Genomic DNA, 26,757 nt, shown 5'->3' on the forward strand with positions numbered 1-26,757 from the left:
GCAGGTGGGCGGGTTCCTGCAGCAACACCTCCAGGAGCTGCTGGCGGGACCGACCTCACGGCTGCTCCGCTGATGTGGAGCGCGGTCCCCACACGTGGGAGGCCTCTGCCCCACTTCCCGTCACCACGAATTCCCTGAGTCGTCCAGGGCTTTGCAGAAGCCAAACCTGCAGCGTCTGAGTTCTCGTGAGCAAACAACGCAATCGCAAAGAGAATTCCCTTCCTTTTTCAGGCTGCGATTGCACGTGTGACAGCAGCTCCTGGGGAATCCCTGTGTTCCTTTTCTGCGTGCCCTGGAGCCACGCACATGCTCCCTTCCCCCGGGGCCCTGCCGGCCAGGCATTGCGGGGGGCCCATGCCCATCAAGTCCCCTGAGTGACAGCCTTGCAAGGGGACACCCCTGAGCCACAGGTTCTGGGCCTCCTGGCCTCCAGCCCAGCCCCACTGATGTGGGTCCCCTCCCACCCAGACTGAGGGCTTCCTCTTGGTCCGTGGTGGTTGGCGTTCTCCCACTGGCCAGGCGCACTCAGCAACCACCCAGCAGTCCACCAGGCCCGAGTCCCCTGTGGTATCCATGTCTGAGTTTTAGCCCTAAATACTCTAGAGTTTGTGCCTCCAGGGCCGCACCCTCCTTTGGGGCCCCACCCCCAGCACCCCTGTCATCTACCCCATCAGAACTTCCTCTAAGGCCCCAGGGCCTGCCCTTGGGGACCCCCAGATGGGCCCCTCATCTCTCACCCTCATTCCCGTTGCCATGACAGAGCTATTCTTGGCTAATCACAGCTCCCCTCCTTCCCCGCCCACCCCAGCCACTTCCACTTCTCCCACCAGTTCCTCCTTGAAGGTCAGAGTCCTCCTCGCTTCCTCCTCCCTGGACATCAGGGCCATTGTCTTGCCCTGGACTCCACACCCCACGACCCTCCCTGGCCAATGACCACCCACCACTGGAGCTCAGCCTACTACTTGGAAGCAGGTTAGTCCCCTGGGGGTTCCACTCTCCATCCCCCAGGGAGGGTGGGGTCCGCAGCCAGGCCACTCAGTGTGGAACCTCCCTCTCTCCCACTGTGCCGGGATCACCCTCCCAAGCCACTCCCACACTCCCACACCCCTCAGCCCCATTTATGGGTCTGGTTCCCAGCCAGATGCCCAGGCTTCTGTGCAGTTCCAATCCATGGCTGGTTTGCACCTAAGCCTTCCGTAAGTGTTGGCTGGCCAGGTCCTGCCAAGAGGGCGGTCAGTGTGTAGAAGGGAAGGGGCTAAGGAACCAGAGCCTCAGACCAGGCGTGCCTGGCTTCAGCGCCCCGGTGGAGGGAGGCCAGGGCTGGCTGGCAGGAGGTGCGGATTCCTGGCCAATCTCCACCTTCACCTCCCAGCCCCCTCTAGGCCCTACCCTTTCCATCCTCAAGACTGGGATAAAAACCATTCTTTGCCTGTCTTGCTTTCTGGGAAGTCAGAGATGTGAACTGGCTTGGGGAAAGGTTAAAGGGCTCTCTACAAAGGACAGAGGTCATGACGGGGGGGGGGGGGGGGGGGGGGGGGCAACAGATGGAGACACTCCCGGCTAGCCAGGAGACCAGAACGGATCACAGAACAACCTCTCGCGGCAGAGAGTTTAGCGAGGAGCTGATCTAACCGCTGGTGTGATCCCAGGACGTGGGTTGGGGCCAGGAACCGAGAGGGGGGCGGGAGCCTGGCACCCTCTCCCTCTCTCCAGGAGCAAGCAATAGGTCTGACCTCTGAGCGGCCCTTCCACACTTCCGCTCACACCGATACCCTTCTGCTCCTCTTGGGCACCTTCCAGGCCTGCTGGAGCCCCTCCTTCTCTTCTGAGAAGCCTCTTGGAGGCTCTCAGCCCGCCAGGGGTCAGTCCACAAGCACCTGCAAAGGCCAGTAGCAGTCTTTGTTTTTTCAGCCAGACTGGGATCTGTCCTAGTCTATGCCGCGAGTTTGAAGGCTGCAGAACCGAGCAGGGATGAGGAAGATAGGGCTGTGTCCGCTCATCAGCCGCAGGTGACCGCTGAAGAGACCTCCTCCTGGGGGGGGGGGCGTCAGTGTACCCATCTTTGTGTAGGTAGGGAGGTGGGAACCGCGTACAGGTCTTCCCTGCCCTGTAGCCGGGCTTCGATTTCCGGCCCTGGAAAGCCGGCGGGAGGGGGCGTGGTGCTCGCCCTCGCGATTTATGAGAACCAGACATCGACTTCCCCCGTTGTTGCGACATCTGGGCTTTCTCGAGACTTCCATTGTCCCCACGCCGGAGCGTCCAGGCCCCCCGGCCCGGGCGCCAGTCCCCGAGCGGCGCCCACGCCCCATCCACTCCACTATTCAGACCACCCACCCGGCCCACTCCCGCCGCGCTCCCGGGGCCAGCACCTCCGGCTCCGGGGGATGCCTCCGGGCCTGGCCTGGGCCTGCTGAGCGAGACGGGGCGGCCGCGAACTCTCGCCCCAAATGGGGCGGCTGCAGGCCAGTTCCTAACCCCTATGGTCCCCAGGGCTCGGCAGCCCAGCAGCAGCCAGGAGGCAGCTAACGCAGCGTGCGGGCGCCGAGCAGGCTCCGCGGAGGGCGGGGTGCGCGGCGGGGGCGGGGGCGGGGGCGGGGCCGGGAAGGCGCTTGGCAGGAGGGGCGGGGCTCGCGGCGGGGGCGGGGCCGGGAAGGCGCGCGCCGCACGGGCGAGGGGTACGAGGAGGAGCGGGCGGGGTGCGCGCCGCTGAGGCCGGGCTCTGAGCGCGCGGCGCTCGGTCGCCGAGAGAGCCGAGCCGGGGCCGCGCCGGGCCAGTGAGAAGTGCACGAGCCTTCGAGGTTGTGGACGACGGAGGTAGGAGCCGCCGCCAACGCCAGCTCCCGCCTGGAGGGAGCCCGAACCCGCCGCGGGCCATGAATCGCCGGGCCCCGGGAGCCCGACCGCGGTCCGGGAAGCGCTCCGCCGGCGTCCCGGCCCACTCGGCCGCAGCTGCGCGCCTGTAGGTACGGCCTGCTTGTCCTCAGTTCCCTCGTCCTACCGTCCATCACCCTGGACCCCATCTGTCCCTGAGGGCGTGCGTGTGTGTGCGCACGGCTGCCTGGAGTGCGCGGCCGCACGCGCCCCGGTCCGCGCTTGTTGTCTTTGTGTGCGCTGGTGGGAGGGAGCGCGACAGAAGAGATGCACCCTGGGCGGGGGTCGGCTCCCGGACCCCCATCCCGAGCCGGGTGGGAGTGGCGGGGGGGCGCGGACCGAGCCGCCTCCGGAGCAGCAGCGCCCCCGCCCCTTCCTAGGGCCCAGGCCCCGCGTTGGAGCGAGCGCTGCGGGCCCCCTGGAGGAGGGGGTCTCTGGCTTAAGGCCGGAGGAGGAGCGCTGGGGTCTCTACCCTAGGCTGCCGGGTTAGGACCAACCTGGATTGAGGGTGCGGTCCCCGACAGGGGCCCTTTCCAGACCACAATCACCGGTCCGGCACGCCCTCCATTTGGCCCAGGCCTTCTTTCTCACGATTTCCATTCTCGACCCGCCCACCCCGGGAGCTCTCCGGCAGCCCTCGGTAGTGGGGAGGATCGCTGAGGGTGCCCAAGAGGCCGGCGCCTTTAAGAAGGGGCGGGTTCATGCCCTCCATTCAGGCCCTTCGGCCTCGGCCATTGATGAACCTGCGGGCAGCGCGGGGCTCGGCACCGCGCCAGGCCAGTGGACCAAGGCCAAGCAGAGGCAGGGACCCCAGCAGAGGAGGAAGTCAGGTCTTTAGGGGGAGAAGTCTGCAATGACTGAGACCCCTCTGGAGCCGCACAGGGTGGACTGGACCGCCTCAAGAGTGACCGTGAACGTGGATAAGCCAGTTGGTGCAGGAGAGAGCCTCGGGGCTGGGAGGCAAACCTGAATTGAGCCCTTCCCCTGCCCTTTGAGCCTCCATTCTCTAGCCTGTAAAATGGGGATGGTGCAGCCCACCTGCCAGCTGGGTAACTAGCAAGCTGGCTAACTATCTCCCTCCAACAATGGTCGCTGAGCATGGGCTGAAGGGGCGCCTCTGAGAGGGCAGGAGGAGCCAGTGGGTGGTTTCCCTAAGAGGCTTTGGCTACTTCTGTTGGGGGGTGTGATCTGAATCCCCTCAACCCTGTCCTCCACTATGAACAAAATCTCTTCCATAGTGGCCTCCCTACTCCATCCAGGAGGGCATTGACTAAGACTGACCTAAAACTTTTCCAACCAAAGAACTCTGGGGACGGTCTGGCTGTGGGGCCAGTGGTGAGGTGGAGTGGTGAGGTTTGTGCCCTTCTGTTTCCACAGGCTGTCCTACTCCTCTCCCCCTCTAGAGGGCGTGATGATGGACAAGAGAGTCTCATTAAGGATCATTGAATGGTTCTACCTGATCGAGAATGAATGCATATGATTTTTTTCTTACCCTTACTGTGAAAAATCTGTCTAAAATGTCTAAGCCCCTCCCCCTGTGGGTCTCCTAGGGAGACTCACACACACACACACACACACACACACACTTCCAAGGGTAGGTTCCCTAGGAAGGGGGACCCACATCCAGGTGGAGCCTGGACCCCCAGGGCTGAGCATTTGGTTTCGAGCTGAATGGTGCCAGGCAGGCTAAGGGCATCTGTGCTGCTTCTGGTAATCTTTGCAACAACCTGGGGTGGGGGGGAGGTGGTACTATTATTATCCCCGTTTTACAGAGAAGGAAACAGCTTCAAGGAAGTGAAATGACTTGCCCAGAATCACTCAACCAACAAGCCAGGCTTCCAAACCACTTCCCTCTGATGAGAATCTGGTTCTTACCTCTTGCACTGCCTGTCCGTTCTGGGTTGTAGGGAATTGGGGGTTCAGTGCCTTGGGCCTCCTGGCTTCTGTCCCTGTGGAGTTTGGGTCCAGCCTTGGAGCTGCCTGGCTTCCTGCTCCTCAGCGTCCACATGGGACTGGAGGGGAGGTGGCCGCTTTGGAACCTGAGGAGGGTTCCCTTCCCCCTCACCTGGGTGGGTCTGTTTTTATGGCTGTGCTCTGTCCCAGGGGAGAGCAGGGGTGAGTCTTCAACTCCTAGAGGAGGTCACGGACTAGAGCATCTTGTGGCTCCTGGGGTGAAGCAGGGTTTGGGCTCCATTCTCCAGACCCACCTGAAGGGTGGGTAGAACCCCCAGACGGGGGGGTCACAGTCCGGTGGTGTTGTAGGGGGCAGGGGGGCCCAGGGCAGAGGTGGAGACAGGACAAAGAGGCATTCCCGGGGCCTCCCTGGGCTCAGGGGCCTGCCAGCTATTGGGGTAGAGGAGCAGGAGGGTATAGTCCCAGGCTGCGTGTTGAGACTCCAATCGGTGGACAAGCAGGATGTATCAGAACTTGGATGTGGTGAGTCTGAGGTGCCTGGAGATCAGCCCGGCTGCAAGTTCAGTTGCTTAGAGAAAGGTCTGGGGAAGCTTATAAGCATCCGCAGTCCCCAGAATTCTGAGATACTTGGAACTGAGGGGAGGCCCCGGAGGTCTCAGTTAGGAGTCAGTGGTATGTGTGTCATGAAAAAGCCAGAAGGCAGACTGGTGGGCTAAGTGGCAAGGGGTTATGAGGGGTGTCTGGCAGATTTGGGGAGCTGGGTCATGGCCCAGGGAGGTCTCGGTAGTGTTTGAATCAGGGCCTAGATCCTTGACACTAGGAGAGAGAGAGAGACTGCGAGACTCAGGCCAAGGCTGGAGAGGGTGTGCTTCTGCTCTGTAACCCCAGGAGAGCAGGGCCAGTGCAGCTAGAGCCATCCCAGCCTGCTCTCCACCTACAGAGGCTGTCCAGGAACTGTCCAGCACTAGGTGTTCCTGAAGGAAGAGAGCCGCCCTCCTAAGCCCCCAGGGCCTGGCATAGCTTACTGTCCTAGGCCCCACTCCCTGCTCATCTGACATCTACTTCCTAGAGATGGATTCCCCAGCCCTCCAGCCTGTCACAGTGTCCCCTCCTCTTGTGAGGCAAGACCTGAGTGCCCCCACTGTGCCCTCGGAGTGAGAGCTCCCCTGGGCCAGGGAGTAGCATGTGCTACAGAAAGGGACAGATCCGAACAGGGCTCCACGCCCCGCCTCCCTCATCTCGCCAGTTCAGTGGCCCTGGACCCGCCAGCGTGGCTCCTGACACACAGAGTCCAGTACATGTCCAGGGAATGATGGGCTTGTCACCTCCCTTGCCAGAAGCTCATTTCCCCCTCTGGACCACGGGAAGGGAAGATGGAGAGGAGAAGGGTTTTAAACAGGGGCATAGCCCACTCGATGTGGATCCTAGAACGATGACCTTGGCCACATTGCGGAGCCCAGATTCGTCGGGGGCTGGGGGGGTCGCAAGGAACAGGAGGTCCGGGAGGAGTCCTGTGCCGCCGTCCGCCCAGAGCAGGGGCAGGAAAAGCGGGAACACACACAAGACATGTGGGAAGTGGAAAAAGAGGAGCTTTGATTCTTAAACCAATTACTTATTTAATCCTCATGACAGCCCTTTGAGGTCAGTGCTGTTATTACACCCTCTTCTAACAGATGAGGGAACTGAGTCACTTGCTCACAGGCACAGAGCTAGGACGCAGAGGAGCTGGGACTCAAACCCAGCTGGTCTGGCTCCAGATCTCAGGCTTTTAGCTGCTCCACCGGCCCATGTGTCAAAGGATCAGAGATGGGGGTGGGGAGACGCCTGGGCCCCGGGGCCCCAGGGATGGGAGCAGCTGTTGGATGCAGTTGTGGGGTTCCCTAGCCCAGGGCTCTGCAGGTCCCAGAGCCAGCAGGGCTTGTTGAGGTCAGGGGCATCAGGGAACGTGAGGGGCTCAGCAGAAGTGCTCCCCCCATGCACAGTGGCAAAGGCCGGGAGTCCCGTGAAAGGTGTGAGGGCACAGAGCTGTGCCACCAGCTTTCAGCAGCCGCCTTCCAGCATTGCTCCTTAGCACGGCCATGGCCCACGAAGCAGGTCTGGGTGGGCAAGCAGGATGGTTCCACTTTACAGCTATGGCAACAGATGCTCAGAGAAGCTAGGACCACCAGAGTCCCTCGCTACGCACCTGCCCCCCACAACACACACACACACACACACACACACACACACACACACACACGGGCAGAGTCCCAAGGGCTCTTAATCTGCACCTGTCCCTGTCACTGATCAGAGCACCCTCCTCCCCACACCCACTCTGCAGCCAAGTCCCAGCCGGTTCAAGGGTATTAAGGCCGGAAACCATGCCCATTTCTGCCTCCTGCCAGGGCCATGGGCCGAGCACAGATATCCTGGCTGGGGGAGGGTGGGGAATTCCAGCCACACCTCCCTCCCGCAGGAGGCCCTGGTTCTGAGCCTGCCCTGTGGGGACACTTGCTGAGGGTGGGGCGGGGTGGGGCGTAGACTTGAAAACCACCGCCCAAGTAGCGAAGGCCTCCACCTGCAGGGAGGCAGGCACTCCTGGCTGGAGGAACAGCCTGCCTGAGGTGGTCTGTGCCCTGCAGCGGGCAGGTGCAGAGCCAGGGCTGGAGGGGACAGTCCCACAGAGGCCAGGAGGGCAGCTGGAAGAAGCCCTGGTTGTAAAGTGTGGGGTCACCTGGGCCCGGCCAGTGGTCTTGAGAAGCCTGGAGGCTGGGCCATTAGTGAGCTTGATCGGGGCAGCTCCCCAGAGGGCAGGGAAGAGCCAAGCAAGGCCTTGTCTCCTCTCCTGGTCCCATGGGCCAAGCACAGATATTCTGGGTGGGGAGGCCTCGGTTTCCCCATTGTGAGTGGTTCATTGGTGGGGGTGACACTGCCCAGAACAGAACACCAAGGATGCCCCTCGGGCCTTGTCCCCGGATCCAGGGGACCACCTTTCAGGGTTCTGGTGGCTACTTTGCACTGCAGGGCCTCCCTTCTCTTCCCCGGGGGTGGGGGCAGCTGTCTCCTGCGGTGGGGAAGCTGGCTCCAGCTGAGGCTCCGGGAACACCACCCGCCCCCATAGGTGTGGGCCGCGCTGGTGCCTTCCAGCCCCTCCTGCTGCTGCCCACTGTGCCCCGGATCGATTGGTCACCGGCCCATTAGCGGGGTGGCTTGGCCGCCTCATTAATATTTTAAGGAATGACCTGGCCGGGGGGTCCGGAACTGAGTGCCACTGGGGGCTGACAGCTGGCTTTTCTCTCTCTCTCTCTTCCAATTGTCAGCGCTATTTTTACCATCGGAAGGCCAGCCGCCCCCTCTCCCAGGCATCTAACTGGGTGGGGGTGGGGTGGGGGGGGTTCTCCCGTCTGGTTCTTGGCAGAGGGGTTAGGAAGGGCCGAGGCTTGGAAAGGCAACACCAGAGACTTGATTAGGCTTCCCCTCCCGCCCCGCCTCCCTAAAGCCCCATCCCCTCGCCCTCTGGCCCCAGCAAGATGGGAACAAAAAACATTTTTCCAGGAGGAGAAGCCAGAAAGCCCAGCCGAGCCTGGAAAAACCCCAGGGTGATGGATTGGGGAGGCTGGGCTGCCCACCCAGGGCCCCTGGGGGCCACCACCTGGTTCCCCAGACCCGGCAGAGTAGGGGGGGCTCCCTTGTCTCCCCCCGGCCCTCATAGAAGCCCATGAAAGTGAGAGGCTTGCCCCCGGTCCACCCCTGGAGGGACTTGGGGACTCCAGTCTTCAGTGTCCAAGGACTTCACTGCCTCAGTGCCCCATTTTATGGATGGGGAGCCGAGGCCTCGCCAGACACAGCGCCTGGCCCCAGAGAGAGCCCAGTCTCCCACTGCCCAGTCCCTCACTGTCCCGTGCTGGCTCTCGGGCCATAGAGGGAGGAGCTGGGACCCTGCGCATGGAAGCAAGAGGGCTGAGGACCACGGCAACTGCGGGAGCTCAGGACGGGAGAGCCAGTGTAGGGGGAAGGCCTCCTGGAAGAAGAGAGGTTTTACCCAGCAAAATGGTGGAGCAGAATTGGAATAGTCATGGAGTTCCCGTCGTGACTGTGGGTTACAAACCCGACTGGTATCCATGACGTTGCGGGTTTGATCCCTCGCCTCGCTCTGTGGGTTAAGGATACTGCATTGCTGTGGCTGCAGTGTAGGTCAAAGCCACGGCTTGGATCTGGCGTTGCTGTGGCTGTGGTGTAAGCCAGCACCTGCAGCTCTGATTTGACCCCTGGCCTGGGAACTTCCTTATGCCACAGGTATGGCCCTAAAAAGACAAAAGGAAAAAGAGTTTGATTAGTCAGCCGGGTGAGGAAGAAAGAAAGTGAGCCGGCCGGAGAATGAGTGACACAGGCAAAGACTGAGGTGGGACTTGCCAGGGAGCCACTGGAAGAGGGAGCCCACAGCCGGCTGGACTCAGTCCCTAAACCGGCCAGGCCAGCCCAGTCATCCATCCGGGGAGTTCATCCATCCTGCTTCTGGTACCTCTGGGTGCTCCACTTTTTGCACATCTGGGCTGTGGTCACCTGCGGAAGTTGACTGTGAATTGCAGCCCTGCAGAGGCCGCCCCCTTGCACTTCCAGGGAGGGGCGGCCCCTCATCCCACTGTTAAAGGCCCAGTGGGTGGAGTCATGGTCAGCGCCCCCCCCCCCCCCCCCGCCGCAACCCGACCCAGGGAGCGGTGGGGTCCGGCCTGGAGCCCAGGCCAGCGGGGTCCCTGCACTGGGTCTCATCCCCTGTTCTGTCCCCACAGGCAGTGGGCACAGCACACCCTTGCCCCCACTGAGTCCAAGCCCTGTTCCCTGTGGCTTGCAGCCTCCCCTTCTCAGGGAAGGCTGGGGCCTTGGTCTCCCCATCTGGAACTGCGGCCGGGGCTCCCTGCTGGCCACTGCCACTTCTGTGAAGCCCCAGCTGGACCCAGGGGACAGTGAGGGCTGCTGTGCTGGACACCAGGGCCACAGGCTCCTGGCCAGACAGCAAGGGGGCAGGGCAGGGGAGGGGAAGGTCAAGGCGGGCCCAACCCCAGTGCCTCCCAGGCCCGTCGTTGCCTGGGACGTGGCCATAGCCCCCTTTCCTTGGCAAGTTCCCCTCTGAGTTCCAACCCCGCCTCCAGCGAGGCCTAGCTGGGACCCCCTACCCTCATTTGAGCCTCTCCCAGGGTCCTGTCCCTTCACTCTGCCCCTTCTCCTTGCCAAGAATATTCTCAAGCAGCTGGAGGAGTGGGAACGGATGAGGATTAATGCTTGAGGGCGCTGCTCTGGGACTGACTTCCTCCCTGCCCCAACCTGCCGTGTGGGGACAAACCGATGTCAAACAGAGGGCATCCGCAGTCACGCTTGGCCCCAGTGCTAGCCCTTCCTCGGCTATCCCACCACCTGGACTCACCCTCCTGGGCGGTCTCAGTGGAACTGTGGGGAGCACTGCGCTGCTGGGTAAAGGGCCTTAGAGCCCAGGAACAGGGCCTCCCCCACCACCCCACCCCCAGAAATACCCACTCCCCACAGGTCCAGGCCAAAGCCATGGTGATGGTGGCAGGTGCCTTCCTGCCTCCACCCCCATTCCTGGCATATGACGCAGGCCTGCCTTCTGCCCCCGAGGAGCACCTGCGCCAGATGGGAGTCAGACACCTGGGACACCCTGCAGTTGGCACCTCACTGGAGAGATGCACAGGAGGGGACTGTGGGAGCTCAGAGGAAACACATGCTGCCCCGGCTGCGGGAGATCAAGGGAGGCTTCCTGGAGCACGTGGCCCCTGGATTCATTCTTTTTTTTTGTCTTTTTTTTTTGCTATTTTTTTGGGCCACTTCCGTGGCATATGGAGGTTCCCAGGCTAGGGGTCTAATCGGAGCTGTAGCCGCTGGCCTACGCCAGAGCCACAGCAACGCGGGATCTGAGCCATGTCTGCAACCTACACCACAGCTCACGGCAACGCCGGATCGTTAACCCACTGAGCAGGGGCAGAGATCGAACCCGCAACCTCATGGTTCCTAGTTGGATTCGTTAACCGCTGCACCACGACGGGAACTCCTGGATTCATTCTTGAAGGATGAATAGGAGTTAGCCAGATGAAAGAAGGAGGAAGAGCAGGGCAAGAGAAAGGCCTAGCATGAGCCAGACTCGTGGGTGCCTCAGCCCCTGTTCCCCAGCCCTTCCTGATGAGTCTGCCTCCGCGGTACTGCTCGTGCCTGCAGTGCGGTCACTCCTCGTCCTTGTCCAGGGCAGGCCCCGCCTCCTCCAGGAAACCCTTCTGCCTCCCCGCTGCTCCCCCCATGCCAGGGCGGGAGTCTGAGGAGAGCTGCCAGTTTGGAAAACTGACCTCTGTGCTAAGTGGCCTCATCCAGTGGCCTGTCTTCTCCCTGGGGCTGTCCTGTGGTTACTGACTGCAGATCGATGGCGAGGTTGCCCCCAGGTGAGAGGGAATTCCCACGATGCCCTATGGCCCAGAGGCCCCGCAGATGAGCTCACGGAGTGGGGCAGCTATTTTTACCCAGCGTTTAATTACAGAGTTTGGATCCCAGGGGAGAGATGAGGTGGTGCTCCCAGGAGCTGCCAAGGAAGGGCCGCGCCGGGAACTCGGGGGTCCTGGGAGGGCGGGCGAGGGCACGACCTGTCTCAGTCCCCCTGATACCAGCCGGGCCCTCAGACAGAGGCTCCCCCAGGCACAGCAGAACCACCTCCCCCACATCTCTCCCTGGCCTGTGGGGTGGGGGATGCGGTACATAAACGCAGTGCCTGGTTCTGTGTCTCCAGGGGCTTTGGCCACCTTGCGGGGGTGAGGAGGCCAGGCCCCCAGATGTCTAGACACCATGCGGTTTGGTGATCTGGAGTGAGGAACGATGCGGGGGCCTGGGAAGCTGGGGTGAGGGAACAGCCGGGATGCCTGGAGTGGGGCCTTTTCAAAGTTAGATTTGGGAGTTCCCATTGTGGCTCAGGAGATTAAGAACCTGACTAGTATCCCTGTGGATGGAGGTTCGATCCCTGGCCTCACTCCGTAGGTTAAGGATCCGGTGTTGCCACAAGCTGCTACGTAAGTCAGATGAGGCTCAGATCCTGCATTGCTGTGGCTGCAGCTCCGATTCCATCCCTAGCCATGGCCATTTAAAACAAAAGAAAAGGTTCCATTTGGAGGGAGCACTAGAGGGAATAGGATTCCAGGAGGCGGGAACACAAGTAGAGCGGGCAGCCCCCTGGGACGGAAAGACGTCCGAGAGGGCAGCGCCTTCAGTGCCAGTGTGAAAAATTGGTTATACTGGATCCACTCTGGGAGGTGAGCCCCACGTCCTAGGGTCAGTGCAGAATCCCAGGCCCTCCCCAAGAAGCTGTGTGTTCCAAGGCCCCAGGTGAGGGTTTGGGCAGTGACAGCTGTGACACACCTGGTATGCTGAACACCTTCCTTTGCTCATTCATTCATACAGCGTTTACTGAGTACCCATCATGTGCCCAGCACTGGAGACACAACCACTTATAAGACTGTCAAAAGCCCTGCCTCGTGGAGGTGGCATGCTCAGGGGAAGGTGCAGTGGTGGGGGCATGGGGGTGGCAACACAACCAAGTAAGTGGATAAATGCTATGTCCAATGGGGATAAACACTGTGGAGATAAGTAAGCAGGCCAGAGGCACAGAGACACCAGCACTGGGTGGAGCAGGAGAATTTTCTTTCAATAGAGCAGCTATCGGACAAGATGCTATTTGAGCAGAAACCTGAAGGATGTGAGGGAGTGTGGGGGAAACGACGTTCCAGCCAAGTACACGAGAAAATGGCAAGTGCAAAGGCCCTGGGGTAGGTAGGACACAGGTGCTACCAGAGCAGAGTGGCAGGAAATAAGCTCAGAGAGTCAAATGGAGACAGATGGCGTGAGGCCTCGGGGACCAGGAGGAGGACTTTGGCTTTCACTCTGAGTCGAGTGGGAGGTTGCAGAATTCTGACCAGAGGAGGGCCTGATCTGCCCTATGTCTCAGAAATGATGACAAGGTTCCTGGGTGGAGAACAAACTGTAGCAGGTGAGGTCAGGTTCTGGGGCACCAGTCAAGAAGCTGCTAAAGTACTGCTGGCAGGAGAAGGGGTAGTGTGGGTCCCCGGAACAGCAGCCTGGATGGCAGGAAGGGGTGGGGTTCTTGGCATATTTCGGAGGTAGAGCCAAAAGTATCGCACCTGACCTCTTCCTGTCCACCAAGCTTTGGGGACTCTCAGAAGGGGTAACTTAGGGAGGCCAGGTCACGGAGGCTCATGGGGACCCCACTTGAAGGCATCTGTCATCCCAGCCTCCTAAGCCAGCCCCAGGAATGACTATGGGGTTCTCTGAGGCTGCTGTTTGAAGACAGTGAATTGGGGGGGGTCCCCCTCCCTCCTGCAGAAACATCTCCTGTCTCCCTGGTTGTCCCAGCACCTTGGTACTCCTCGGAAAGGCTGCACACAGCCCTGCAGAGCGGACAGGTGGGCGCATTGGACAGCAATCAGGAAGTCACTTGTCCCTTTTGTCTGCAGCCTCCGGGGGCTGCGATGGGACGGGAGCCATGAATGGTGCCGGCCCCGGCCCCGCCGCCGCCGCCGCCGCCGCCGCCGCCACCCCCACCCCGGTCCCGGTCCCGGACTGGCGGCAATTCTGCGAGCTGCACGCGCAGGCAGCCGCCGTGGACTTCGCGCACAAGTTCTGCCGCTTCCTGCGGGACAACCCGGCCTACGACACGCCGGACGCCGGAGCCTCCTTTTCCCGCCACTTCGCCGCCAACTTCCTGGACGTGTTTGGCGAGGAGGTGCGCCGCGTGCTGGTGGCCGGGCCGGGGCCCCGGGGGGCAGCCGAGCACCCAGACGCCATGGAGCCCGAGCCCACGGGGCCCCCGGCGCTCAAGGCCGCGCCGTACGGCCACTCGCGGAGCTCCGAGGACGTGTCGGCGCATGTGGCGGCCAAGACCCGCGTCCGCAAGGGCTTCTCGCTGCGCAACATGAGCCTGTGCGTGGTGGATGGCGTGCGCGACATGTGGCATCGGCGCGCCTCGCCCGAGCCCGACGCCGCCCCACGGGCGGCCGAGCCCCCGGCCGAGCCGCGCGACAAGTGGATGCGGCGCCTGCGGCTGTCGCGGACCCTGGCGGCTAAGGTGGAGCTGGTGGACATCCAGCGCGAGGGCGCGCTGCGCTTCATGGTGGCGGACGACGCGGCCACTGGCCCCGGCGGCGCCGCCCAGTGGCAGAAGTGTCGCCTGCTCCTGCGCAGAGCCGTGGCGGGCGAGCGCTTCCGCCTGGAATTCTTCGTGCCTCCCAAGGTGAGTTCCCACCCCCACGTGGGGGGCCAGCGGAGGGGCGCACGCTGCCTGCTCTGATGCGCAGGATGGGTATTGAGGGTCAAGAGCCTGGGGTGCCAGCCCCCATCCTCGCCCCCAGGGACAAGTCTCAAGCCCTCTTTCTCCACCTGTGAGGTGTCAGAGGGGCCCTCTGGCAACAGAAGGGCTTCTGGGTACTGTTCTTGGTGGTACTGGAGAGCCTTGTGCCTGGCCTCCTCTCTTCCTCACCCAGGGGCCCCTGGGAGGCTGGAGCCTCCCCACAGAGGAGGCCTACCAGGAGGAGGGCAGGGGGTGACACTGGCACACTCGGAGAGGACCTGCGGGAGGTCTGCATCCAGCTTGGCTGCCAGGCTCCAGCCCAGCCCCTGCCCAGGTGGCCCTTTTCTGGCCCAGGTTTCAAAAGCTAAGCTTCTCCTAGCTGTCACCAGCAGTGGCTCAACATCAGAGCATTGGGGGGCAGTTTTGGATCCCCTGCAGGGTGGCACACCTGTCTGGTTTGGAGAGAGAGACTGACTCGAAAATACTGCCCACTTTCTGAGCACCCTCCACGCGACTTCCCCCCCACCCCCCACCCCGGTATCCTGGCAAGGTAGTACCATGGTCCCCAGGTCACAGAAGAGGAGATTGACTCAGAGAGGGGGCATGGCCTGCCCAAAGTCACACAGCTGGTGGTTGGCAGAGCTTGGCTACTTATGCCCACCACCCTGGTGGTCCCGGGAATGAAAGGAGCATGGAGGTGGGAGCTCCTTGTGCCCTGAGAGGTTTTGAAAGGTGGGAGGTGCTGGTGTGGCAGCTGGTGACACCCCCAAGAACCACCCAGGGCCCCCCTCCCCCCCTGGGCCCGCTCTGTAGCCAGTGCCTGCAGTCCCTGAGTCTCACCTCTTTCTCCAGCTCCCCATCTGTCAGGGCTCTGGATGCTGCGCCTCACCTCTCTCCACCAGGGGTGCAGGGAGGGGTCCCCAGGGCCAGGTGCCCATGAGAGGCGCCTTACTCTGAAGAGCTTTCTCCCCAAGTCCCAGGAGCCCCCCACTCCCTAAGGAGTTTTTGCCTGCCCAGCCCCCCAGCTTTAGGTCCCTGTGAGAATTACGTACCGTCCATCCCAACTCCGCTGCTGGTAGATGAGGCCTGGGGAGGGGTAGGAAGTGGGGTGGGGCTTGCCCAGGGTCACCCAGAGGGCAGGGATGGAGGCCCTGAGTGGCAGCCACAGCTGCCCGGCTGTAAATAGCGGCGTCTGCCGCCCTCAAGGGAGGGGGTGCAGCAGCTGGGGCCCTGTGTTACCCATGCACCCCCAGCCCCCTACTCACTGCCAGCAGAGGGCAGCCCCACCCCCACCCCCAGGGGCCACTTTCCCAACCTCTGAGAAGGGCAGGTGGGTTCCTACCCCCGATCTGGCCTCAGACCCCCCTTTTTTCATGCAAATGTCTGTGAGCTGGGGAACAAGCTGCACAGGAAGGAGCCCGCTATGAGGGCTCAGGTCCAGTTTCCCAAGTGTGTTTGGTCCCAGGAGCATGAGCCCCACGGGGCACCCCGCAGACGCCCCTACGGCCTCTCAGTCCCGTGCACCCACCCACAGTCCAGACCGCCTCCTCTCGCCCCCGGAGGCCTGGCTGCAACCTTGGAGCAGACGAGAGCTTGTGGCCTGAAGGCCCAGGGGCTGTTTCCGGGCGCTCAGACTCCCGGGGCTCCCGTGTTCTCCAGCCTCCTGCCCCCTCACTCACCCTGCAGGAAGGGTCTGGACCCCAGCGCCCTCACAGCCCTGGGACCCGGGAGCCGTGATGCTGACCCCCTGCCACTGGGGAAGCACCAGGAAGCCGGTATTTGCTGAACTGGATGGTGAACTCTAGCGGGTAGGCCCTGGCCCTCTGGGGGCCCTGAGCAGAAGCTTGGGCCGCAGAAACCTTCACCAGGAGGCAGGGCCCCGGGACAGGCGTTCCTGAAGACTTCGAGCTGAGTGAGCAGAGGCCTGGGGTGACGGCTCCCTGCAGAGACGTGGGAAGGGTGATCCAGGGCACGAGGAAGGGCAGTTGGGCCAGGACGGACGGGCCTGACGCCAGGCAGAGGAGTCAGCGTCTCTGGCCAGTGGGAGCCCAGCTGAAGTCCCCGGGCCAGGCCTTCCCTGCAGACCTCTCTGCTCTACCCACTCCAGGACCAGGCCCCTGCCCCACTGGCAGGTGTGACAGCCTGCCATGGTCAGCCCCAGGGTCACTGCTCCAAGCCCGGCCCTGAGCCTGCTGGATGGCAGCCAGTGCTGCCAGGAATTCCCATCCGCCTGCCCACCCAACGTGGGGCCCTTCCCTTTCCTCTTAAGAAAGTCCCTGTCCCAAAGCCCAAGCCCTGCCAGGAATCAGTCTCCAGCCAGCCCCAGGAGGCCTTCGGGCCATGGCCAGGAGCTTTGGGGCAGAGTGGCCCTTCCTGCGAGTCGTGCCAGCTCCCCTTGGTTAAGCCCAGGGCTGGTCCCTTTTCCTCCACCTGGAGACACAGCCCTGCCTGGCTCCTGGCTCCTGTTCTCAGTTGGGGGCTCCAGAGCTGAGCTGTGGAAAGCCTAGTCTGAAGGGGCAGACAAGCTTTTTTTTTTTTTTTTTTTTTAATGAACTAGAATAGAATAGAAAATATCACACTCCATCACACACGCTCAGGGTACATATTGTCTGGTGAAACATGTTTCAGAGATATTTTTACTACGTGTGGCCTGGGTCACAATGTCAAATGTATTTCTTTCTATGGGTCAAGGTGAAGAACATGAAAACCACAGATCTGGTGGGTGTGCTGGGCAGAAGGGCACCTGGGGCAGGGCTCACGCCCTCGGGGCTCCGAGATGGGAGGCTCATGTCCATGCCAGCTCTGTCCCCCACTGGCGGTGTGACGATGTGGGGAGGTCCCTCCGTTTCCCAGGAACTCCCTCAACTTCCCCATCTGTGAAACGGGGATCGGAACACCTCTGTGCCAGGGCTGCCTGGCATCCTAAGCTGAGGGCTGCTCTGACCTCTGGGAGGCGGGGAGGGGAGAGAGGGTGTCGGGAGGCCCTGGGGCCACTGACTGCCCCTTCCTCTGGCCTCCCAGGCGTCCAGGCCCAAGGTCAGCATCCCTCTGTCTGCCATCATTGAGGTCCGCACCACCATGCCCCTGGAGATGCCCGAGAAGGACAACACATTCGTGCTCAAGGTGAGCCCCGCCCCGGCCCCACATGTGGGGTCACAGCTTGAGGCCCCTGCAAGGGGTGAGGGGAAAGTGCCAGCAACAGGGCAGGGGGAGGCAGCCCGGCTCGGGGGTCCCAGGACCAAACACAGTTGTGTACAAAGAATCCCAGCCCTGGCCCCGGAGGCCCCAGAGCCAAATGCCTCAGGCGTTGTCCCCCAGCGGGGCCGGTCCCATTTCCTCCCAGGCCGAGGGAAGCTCCTGTTTCACTTCTTCCCTCCCTTCCCCCACTGGAGCCAGGAGGCACCCACCCCACGGCCTGCAGCAGTTATGCAAATGCTTCTGTCACCAGCACTGGAGTGTGGGAACCGGCCGGGTCCCACAGACAAGAGGGCACAAAGGCGCCGAGGGGGGTGCAGGGAGGCACCCCGTGAGTCTGGGGGCGGCTCGCCCTCTTCTCAGGCCCCATCTCACTGGGGTGGCCTGCCCGGGTTGCTGAGGACATGGCTCCAGGCTGCCAGGGCGGTGGCCCTATGACTCCTTAGAGGATCAGAGGGTGCTTGTGAGGCCAAGTCCCCAAGGAGGCCTGGTTCCCGCCCCCCCCTCCCGCCCCACCGGGGCTGCTGGAGCCCCTGGCACCAACACACCCTCTCCAGGCTTATGTTTGCCCTTGTCCCTGTTAGTTTAGTCATGAACTCCCTTATTCATTTAGCAAACATTTGCCAACCCCGTACCCTGAGTCCCCCCAGGCTGGGGGCTGAGGACACAGCCCCTCCCTGCCTGGCAGTCTCAATCTGCTGGACAAGACAGATCAGAGCCTCGCTCCCGACAGCAGGTGCCCACTGTGCCACCCAGCTCAGGATTACAATGATGCTCAGGAGCCCTTAGGCCAGGCCCTCACCTTCCAGTCCTGCCCTGGGCCTCAGTTTCCCCATCCATTCAGAGAGGGCTTAAAGGCAGTCTCTGCGGACCCTCCCAGCTCTGAGGTGCTGGAAGCCCAGCTGCTCATTGAGACACGGGACAGGAAGCTGAGAGCCCAGGGCCGTGGGTTCAGGTCTCAGCACAACTGAGCTCCAGTGTGACACTGAGCAAGTTACTTAACCTCTCTGAATCTTGGTCTTTTTTGGGGGGAGGGTGAGGTTCATCCACAGCATGCAGCAGTTCCTGAGACAGGGATTGCACCTCAGCAGCGACCCAAGCCACTGCAGTGACAACACCAGATCCTTAAATCTGCTGTGCCACGAAGGAACTCCTTTTTTTTTCTTTTTCTTTTTTCTTTGTCTTTTTGCCTTTTCTAGAGCTGCACCGTGGCATATGGAGGTTCCCAGGCCAGGAGTCTAATCAGAGCTGCAGCTGCCAGCCTACACCACAGCCACAGCAATGCAGGATCTGAGCCACGTCTGTGACCTACACCACGGCTCACACAACGCCGGATCCTTAACCCACTAAGCAAGGCCAGGGATCGAACCTGCAACCTCAAGGTTCCTAGTCGGATTCATTAACCACTGATCCACGACGGGAACGCCTTTGTTTTTTCTTTCTGAACCTCAGTCTTCTCATCTGTACAATGGGAAAAGCACTGCCCCCCTCCCAGGGCTGTTGAGAAGAGGTCATCAGTCTGCGTGTCTGAGGCGCACACCCTGGGCCTGGCCCGCAGCCCTGCCTTTCTCCCACTTCCCCTCTGGAGGCTGCTCCTCCCGGAGGTGGAGCTCCAGGCGCCAAGGCGTGAGAGCCTTCAGCCTGGTGCTGGCCGGCTGGCCCCTCACAGACCTGAGGGTCGTGATGCCCTTCTACCCACCTCAGGGGTGCCAGGGCATGGAGGGGGCACTGCTGGCCCCCCCCCCCCCTCTCCTGGCCAGCAGGGCTGGGCGTCATCCCTCAGGACCCCCAGGGGCGGGCCCAGGAGGGAGGGGCTGCTGAGAGTGGGGCTGCCCTCCACCCCGGGCCTCTGGCCTGGGGCTGGGGCGGTGCCCGATGGTGACCCCCTTGTTTTCCCTGCTGCTCACACCTGTGACACCCCTGTCGGGGAGGGGTGGCAGGAGCCATTTGTCCCGGGGGGCTGGAGCCCCCTGCTGAGGATGCCTGCCGACTGGTGTCTTGCCCACCCCTCCCCAGGTGGAGAATGGAGCAGAGTACATCCTGGAGACCATCGACTCGCTGCAGAAGCACTCCTGGGTGGCTGACATCCAGGGCTGCGTGGACCCCGGGTGAGTGCCCAGGTGGCCCTAGGATGATGGGCCGATGGGGTGGGGGGAGCCCAGCTCAGCTGCGCCCCGGGTCCAGCTTTCACAGGGAGCAGCTTTCTGTGGAGGGCAGGAGCCGAGCTGGAGAAATGGGCTTTTCTCGTTAGGGTCCCATCCAGGTGGGTGCCAGCCAGGGTCATCCGTCCCCCTACCCCCACCTCCCCTCCCAGCAGGTTCTGCGAGGCTTGCTCTGCAAGTTCAGGGTCTGGGGACCTGCAGGGAAGTTGGAGCAAGTCGTTTCCTCATCCCAAGCTGGGAGGGGAGCTGAAAGCAGTAGGAGATGGGTAGTGATGGGGTGAGCCCAAAGGGCCCAGGGTGGGAGGCCCAAGGAGAGGCCCCCAATCCAGCCCAGGGGCACAGAGAAGCCGTGCTGGGCAGAGGTGCCCACCTCTGAGGCTTAAAGAAAGGGCGGGCCTGAGCCAGGTGGGAGAGGCTGGGGGTGGAGGAGGCAGAGAGAGCAGCCCGGTGAAGGGTGCGGAGGTGCATGAGAGCCTGGGACGCGCCAGGAAGGTCAGGGCCTTCAGGTGGCTGGAATTAGAGCCGATGCGGAAGGAACTTTGAAGAGAGCTTGGGAAGCTGGTGGATCAAGGGCAGAGGGGAGCCACGGCCAGTAACAAGCAGAGGGCAGCTACGGTCAGCTGCGTGCAGGAAGAACGAACAGCAGGGAGGCTGGCTGCACCGTCTGTCTGTCCGTCCGTCCCTCCATCCATCCGGGAGAGAGCCGGAGGCCAGGAGTAGGAGGGGAGGCGGGCCAGCAGGCTGAGCGTTTGGCAGCAGCTTTTCTGGCTAATGGGGTGAGCCAAGCCCGGGGGGAGGGGCTGCTGCTTTCTAATTAACAGCCTCATTTAAGGAGGCACGATTCAAGTCCTGAGCACCTCCCAGGCCCCCCGATCCCCAAAGTGGTTATAATCCCTCCCTTGCCACCCTCCCAGCCATCTGCTCCGCAGCCTCTTTCCCCAGCCCCTGCGCAGGTGAACCTCACTTTGCGGTATTTCAGAGCTGGCACAGATGGGGAAGGGAGCCGGCCCTGGCCCCAGCCCCACGTGAGGGCCTCCAGGGGATCCCAGGAGGAGGCCAGCCCCTCACGGGTTAGTGGGCAGGGGTCATGTGACCTCAAGGAGAGCTGCGCCCACTTGGAGCCCTCTTCATACGGCCTGGTCACTCACGTGGTGGCCACAGAGCAAACTGAGGGTGTGACAGAGGGACGTCAAGGCAGAGGGACCCAGGCGAACAGGACAGGGCTGACCCTGGCCATGGAGTGCCCGCCACTGCCTGGCGCTGTGAGCAGCCCACGGCCCTGGTCCAAGTCCCATGGCAGGACACAGTTGGGCCTTCTTGCCTTCACAGGGACAGCGAGGAAGACGCCGAGCTCTCCTGTGCCCGGGGAGGCTGTCTGGCCAGCCGCGTGGCCTCCTGCAGCTGTGAGCTCCTGACGGACGGTAGGCGGGGACAGAGCCGGCTTGGGGGGTGGAGGGCAGGGTGGGAGGGGGCGGTCTGGCCAGACAGACAGACCGGCTTCTCACTTGCCACTTCTCCAGCAGTGGACCTGCCCCGGCCCCCAGAGACCACGGCAGCCGTGGTGACAGCCCCCCACAGCCGAGCTCGAGAGGCCATCGGGGAGTCCCTGGTCCATGTCCCGCTGGAGGCCTTCCTGGAGACCCTGGAGTCCTCGGGCGGCAGCGGCAGTGACAGCAATAACACAGGTGCGGGGGCGCGCCCTTCCTGCTGCCACAGGCACCCACAGGCCCTTCCAAAGCCCTTCCCGAACCTCAGAAGCTGTGACTTTTCATCCCACTGGGTCCTTTACCTGGCAGCACGGTAGCTCTGGCTTTTGCAGGCCATTCCAGGACCCCTGGTTTCAACAGAAAACCCTCACAGAAAGGAAGGGGTACAAAGGGTCGGAACTAGGGACTGGGGACAAGGGCACTTGATCTGTTCCCAGATTTGTTGCTGATTTAAAGAGTGACTGTAGGATGGTCCTTCGTCTCTCTGTGGCTCGCTTTACCTCATATGCTTACTGGGTTGAGTCAGCGCCCTGTCTTGTTCTAAATTATTCAAACGGCTTCTTACATGCAGAAAGCCAACATATGATGCAGCCCTTTTCTCGTCTTTTTGGGGGTGTTTTTGTTTAGTTTTTTCTTTTAGCCTTGCCCACGGCCTGTGGAAGTTCCCGGGCCAGGAATCGAACCCACACCACAGCAGTGACCATGCCAGGTCCTTAACCTGCTGAGCCACCAGGGAGCTCCCCCTTTCGCCTTTATTTTCTCTCCTCTCTCCCCCACGCCTCTCACACCGCCATCCATCCCTCTTCAGGGGAGGAGGGAGCAGAGCCAGAGCCCGAGCCCGAGCCCGAGCTGGAGCTCTCCGACTACCCCTGGTTCCACGGGACGCTATCACGGGTCAGGGCAGCTCAGCTGGTGCTGGCAGGCGGGGCCCGGAGCCATGGCCTCTTCGTGATCCGCCAGAGTGAGACTCGGCCTGGGGAGTACGTGCTGACCTTCAACTTCCAGGGCAAAGCTAAGGCAAGTCGAGGAGGGCGGCGGCCATGGGGGGAAGTAGCCAGCCCAGGGGAGGGCGCCTGAGGCAGCCCCGGGCCGGGCCGGGGAGCAGGCTCCATGGGTGTAGGCGTGGCACGGCTTCCCGCAGGCCAGAAGCACCCGCCTCCCTCCCGCACCGCAGAGGGGCTCCCACCTGTCCCACACGTGGCTTTTACTATTACCCAAGCCCACAGGAGGCCAGGCCCTCCTCAGGGTTGAATTTTGACCCTGTGCATTGGGGCATCATGTGGCCTTGGGGCTAGAGCCACCTCAGTACAGGGCTGGGGTCAACCGAGGCCTTCCTGCCCCAGCCGCCCCCCGGGCAGCCCCTCTTCTTCCCTGCTCAGCACAGTTCAGCAGCCCCTTCTGAGCCCCAGCTCCGGGCCAGGCCTGAGCTCGGACCAAGCCAGGGGACGGGGAAGGGAACCACACACAGGTGGGCCCCGCAGAACCAGGCAGGAGAGGAGGAGCCGGGCCAGGCGGGAGGGCTGCGGAGGAGGGGGATGGAGGAGGCTCCCGACCGCCCCCCCGGCCAGAGGGGGAGAGGGCCTTGACCCAAGGTGTGCAATAGACAGCAAATCCCCAAGGGAAAGACAAGGGGAAGGGTGGTCCAGACCGGGCAGGGCAAAGGCATGACTGTGACCCAGACGGTGGGCCCTGGAGGAAGGACACTGTGTGCTAACAACAAGCTAAGGCGAGAAGCAAAACATGGCAGAGAGCCCGCTGATTGTGGGGGTTACCATGTGACAGAGTGGCAGGAACCTCGAGGGCTCCCCCCCTCCACTGCCCCGAGCTTCCGATAAGGAAACAGACCCAGCGCTGGCTCCTCCCAGGATGCAGTTCCCGTCAACCAGTCCCTGCCAGAGGAGGGGGCACCCCGGGACTCCTGCTCCAGGCCTGTCCCCGGGGCCAGTGTCCCAGCGCTGGCAGGCCCTCCCCTGGCTCCCCGGGCGCTGCTCCATGGCAGCCGTGGCCCCACTGCGGAGGAGGCAGCACGTTCCCGGGACACGTCCTTGGAAAGCAGCCGGCCTTGCCATTTCCTCCGACCCAGGCGCTTAACGCCGACCCTGGCAGCCTGACCCGGAGTGTACTTCTTGGCCAGCACTGCCCCAAGGCAGCCTCCCCAAAGCGTGTGGACGTGACATATGCCCAAGTCAGAGCCTAGGACGGTGCCCAGCCTGGCCCGGGGCACCGGGAAGAGGGTGGGGTGGGGGAATGTTCAGGAGGGGAAAATAGGAGGTCCTCTCTTTCCCAGGGCAAGACCCAGCCTTGAACTTGGTACTCACCCCAGCTGGTGCGTTCTCAGAGCTCCCTGTCCTGCTCAATCGGAGCAGTTCGTGCCAGGGGAGCACTTCCTGCCCGCACACTTCCTGGGAAGGAGGCCCTCTGCCTTCCGAGGCAGCTCGTTCACCTTCAAGATAAATATCTGAACTGTCTTCCCAAAGACTGAAATGCACGTGCCCCCCTGGGGCCCCGCTCTGCCCTGGGTCTCTGTCCCCAAAGGCCTGGCCCAGGTTTGAGGCTGTGGTGGGACCCACTAGGCTGCTCCCCTCGGCCTGAGCCACTGCTATGAGTGTTCCCTTGTTTGCTCATGCTGTTCTGGCAACTTCAGGCCCTGCTGAGGGGCAGAACTCACTCATGGGAACACTACCCGCCCCCCCCCCCCGCCCCACCCCCATTTCTCTGTCCCATTCGCAGGTGGCTAGGCCAGCTCCCCCTCCTCTGCACACTCTGCAAGCCTCCTGTCACCACCCCTCTTGCCACACACCCCCCACAGACAGCCCCTCTTCCTCTTGTGGGATACACATGGAGCAAGAAAGGGCTGAAGCCAGAGCCCTGTGGCTCCTCTCTCTCCCTGCGGCGACCGGCCCACGTGGGCTCTGTTCCGCGGTGCTCCAGCTGTTCCCCCTGCAGCTCGGATGCATTGCACATGCGGTCCCTCCTCCCCAGCCAGCCCAGGGGGCTCTTTCCACCCCTCTGGGGTTTAGCTCTGCAGAGATAGTGAGCAGTCCCCTACCCCGCCAGGGTGCGAGAGTCACTCAAACCTGAGTTCGCCTCCTGGCTCTGTGCCCTGTGACTATTGGCGAGTCTCTCCCTCTCCGTGCCTCAGTGTGCCCGCCTCTCACATAGGGGCTGTAATCTCTACCTATGAGGGTTTCGGGGTGGGGTACTATGGGGGGAGACATGTGAAGGGCACGATGTGGGTGCCCCAGCATAGGGACAAATGCGTGCTCCCTTCCCATCCCGGCCTGGCTCTGCTGCCCTCATTCCCCAACCCACTGCAGGTGTGAGACTCATGCGGGAGGGACCAGCTCTGACACAGCTTCATAAGGCCTCTGAGACCTGGCCTTCCCAGGGACCTTCAAAGGCACTTGCCAAGCAGGTGGCCAGTCCCAGGACCCCGACTGACTACGCCCATTTGTGCCCACAGCACCTGCGCCTGTCCTTGAATGGCCACGGGCAGTGCCACGTACAGCACCTGTGGTTCCAGTCTGTGCTGGACATGCTGCGCCACTTCCACACCCACCCCATCCCCCTCGAGTCTGGGGGCTCTGCAGACATCACCCTGCGCAGCTACGTGCGGGCCCAGGGCCCCCCACCTGGTAAGCCGCCCCTCCTGGCCTGTGCAGAGGCTCAGGGAAACAGACTGGTGGGCGGTGGGGAAGGGTGTCACACTCAGGCTGCCGCCCAGCCCGCTCCAGCGAGGTGAGCACCAGGTCTTGGGCAGCCGTAAGCAACCCGGCCCCGTGGCAGCTCTGAGCGATTCCCGGTAGGGGAAGGGGCCACTGGGAGGCAGCACGGAAGCGGGTGGAGTTCCTCCTGCACGGGTGGGCGAGGGGGCGCCGGCATCGCGGGCTGAGCGCCCTTTGCGCGCGCATTGCCGTGTACGCGTGACTTTTATTATCCGGGTGGTGGGCTGGAACCCGGCGTGCTGAATTCGGGTCCTGGCTCCGCTGGCGATCCCAGGCCATCCCGTTCCTCCGGCACGCTGGGACTAGGGGAGGTGGGGCCGCGGGGCCCGGGCTCAGCGCTGACGGCCCGCGGTCTCCCTTGCAGACCCGGGGCCCTCGCCCAGCGCCAGCGCTCGCGCCCCCCGCCTGCTGGAGCGAGCCGGCCGGCCAGCACTACTTCTCCAGCCTCGCCGCGGCCGCCTGCCCTCCCGCCTCGCCCTCGGAGGCCGGCGGCGCCTCGTCCTCGTCCGCCTCGTCGTCCTCCGCCGCGTCCGTCCCCGGCGCCCCGCGCCCGGCCGAGGGCCCGCTGAGCGCGCGCAGCCGCAGCAACAGCGCCGAGCGCCTGCTGGAGGCGGCGGGCGGGGGCGCCGACGAGCCCCCCGAGGCCGGGCCCGGCGAGGGCGCCCGGGGCCACACGCGCGCGGTCGAGAACCAGTACTCCTTCTACTAGCCGGGCGCCAAGGCCCTGGGCCCACCCGGACCCGCCGGGCCGCGGAGCGATGGCCCACGTGGCCGTCTGCCCGGCGGACCCTGCGGGCCCCCGCCCGGCGCTGGGTGGGAAAAGCGAAGCTCTTCAGTGAAGACATATGTTATTAAAGAGCCTGTTTTAGGGACTGCACCTGGCTCTCCTGTCGTCCTTTCTCCGGCCCTGGCGGCCTCAGGCACGGCTCCCCCTGGAACTACCAGGGAGGAGGCGGCGCCACACACTGCCCCCCCCCCCCCCATTGAGCCCACCGTGGCCCTGGCACCTGCTCAGCCCCAACCCAGCTCCGTCTGAGGGGAAGGGAAGCCAGGAGACAGCGGCAGCACCTGAATGAGGTGCACAGTTGGAGGCACCTATGGGAAGCCCATAGGGATTGGGGAGGGGCCTTTAGTGGAGCTGTGAGAGAGCTGGGGGGCCGGGGAGTAACCGAGCAGAGGCTTCGGGGCGAGAATGAGGGGTGGGGGGGACTAGTATTCATGAGGATTCCATTCTTGGCCTGGCTCAGGGGGTCAAGGTTCCAGCGATGCCATGAACTTTGGTGTAGGTGGCAGAGGAGGCTCAGATCTGGTGTTGCCATGGCTGTGGCAGAAGCCGGCAGCTGTAGCTCCCTTTTGACCCCTAGCCTGGGAACCTCCGTGTGCCGCAGGTGTGACTGTAAAAAAAAAAAAAAAAAAGAATGAGGGGAGAGTGAAGGAAAGATGAGCAGGGAGAGTCATCCCGGGACAGTGCAGGACGGGGAGCTGGGCCAAGTGCGGGGGGGCTTGAATGCCAGAGTGAGGAGTTGGATGCTGGCAATGAGAGTAGCCATGTCCTTGGGTCCATCGTTGAGGTCTTGGCAGTGTGGACAGGATTCCTCCACATTAGCCCACTAGGGGATTGGGCAGTGGGAGAGGCTGGTTTTCTCACCTTTGACCGAGATTCAAACCTGCAGGAAGCCTGGAGACCACCCCCCCCCCACCTCCACTCACTCCCCACCCCAATCCCTTGCCTCCCTGCAGGCAGAGGAGTCACCCGCTGTCACTGAGAGTCAGGGTCTGCTGGAGGTCCCAGCACCCCGGCCCTCAGGCAGCGGTCCAGCTGAGAAGAATCTTGTTCTTGCTGAGCCGCCTCCCCCTCCCCCGACCCAAATTCTACCTACGCAGACCCCTGGGTCCCCTGCCCAGGGTGCAGTGTCCTGCATCCGCTCTGTGCACTTCAGAGCCTGTGTGGTTAATCCTCCTGGAACTGCCACCATGGCACCTGCAAGCCCTTCCTCACGTGAGAGGCAGCAGCACCCTTGGGGGTTCCCATAACTTTGCTGCCTGAGTTACCATCCCCAACTCACAAA

General features: G+C 62.8%; 1 protein-coding gene across 1 annotated transcript; it reads left to right on the plus strand.

The window, feature by feature from the left end:
• The first annotated feature begins 59 nt into the window (after nt 1-59).
• Nucleotides 60-25,565, plus strand: SH2B2 (SH2B adaptor protein 2). Its single transcript, XM_047779775.1, is given in 10 exon segments — nt 60-972; nt 13,287-14,062; nt 17,141-17,242; nt 19,331-19,422; nt 20,806-20,897; nt 21,000-21,161; nt 21,772-21,980; nt 24,427-24,598; nt 25,053-25,075; nt 25,077-25,565. Coding segments are annotated over 10 exon segments (1,992 nt in total). The 5' UTR covers nt 60-929; the 3' UTR covers nt 25,398-25,565.
• The last annotated feature ends 1,192 nt before the right edge of the window (nt 25,566-26,757 follow it).

Source organism: Phacochoerus africanus, chromosome 5 (assembly GCF_016906955.1).
Source record: "Phacochoerus africanus isolate WHEZ1 chromosome 5, ROS_Pafr_v1, whole genome shotgun sequence".
In the NCBI taxonomy this organism is placed as follows: Eukaryota; Metazoa; Chordata; class Mammalia; order Artiodactyla; family Suidae; genus Phacochoerus; species Phacochoerus africanus.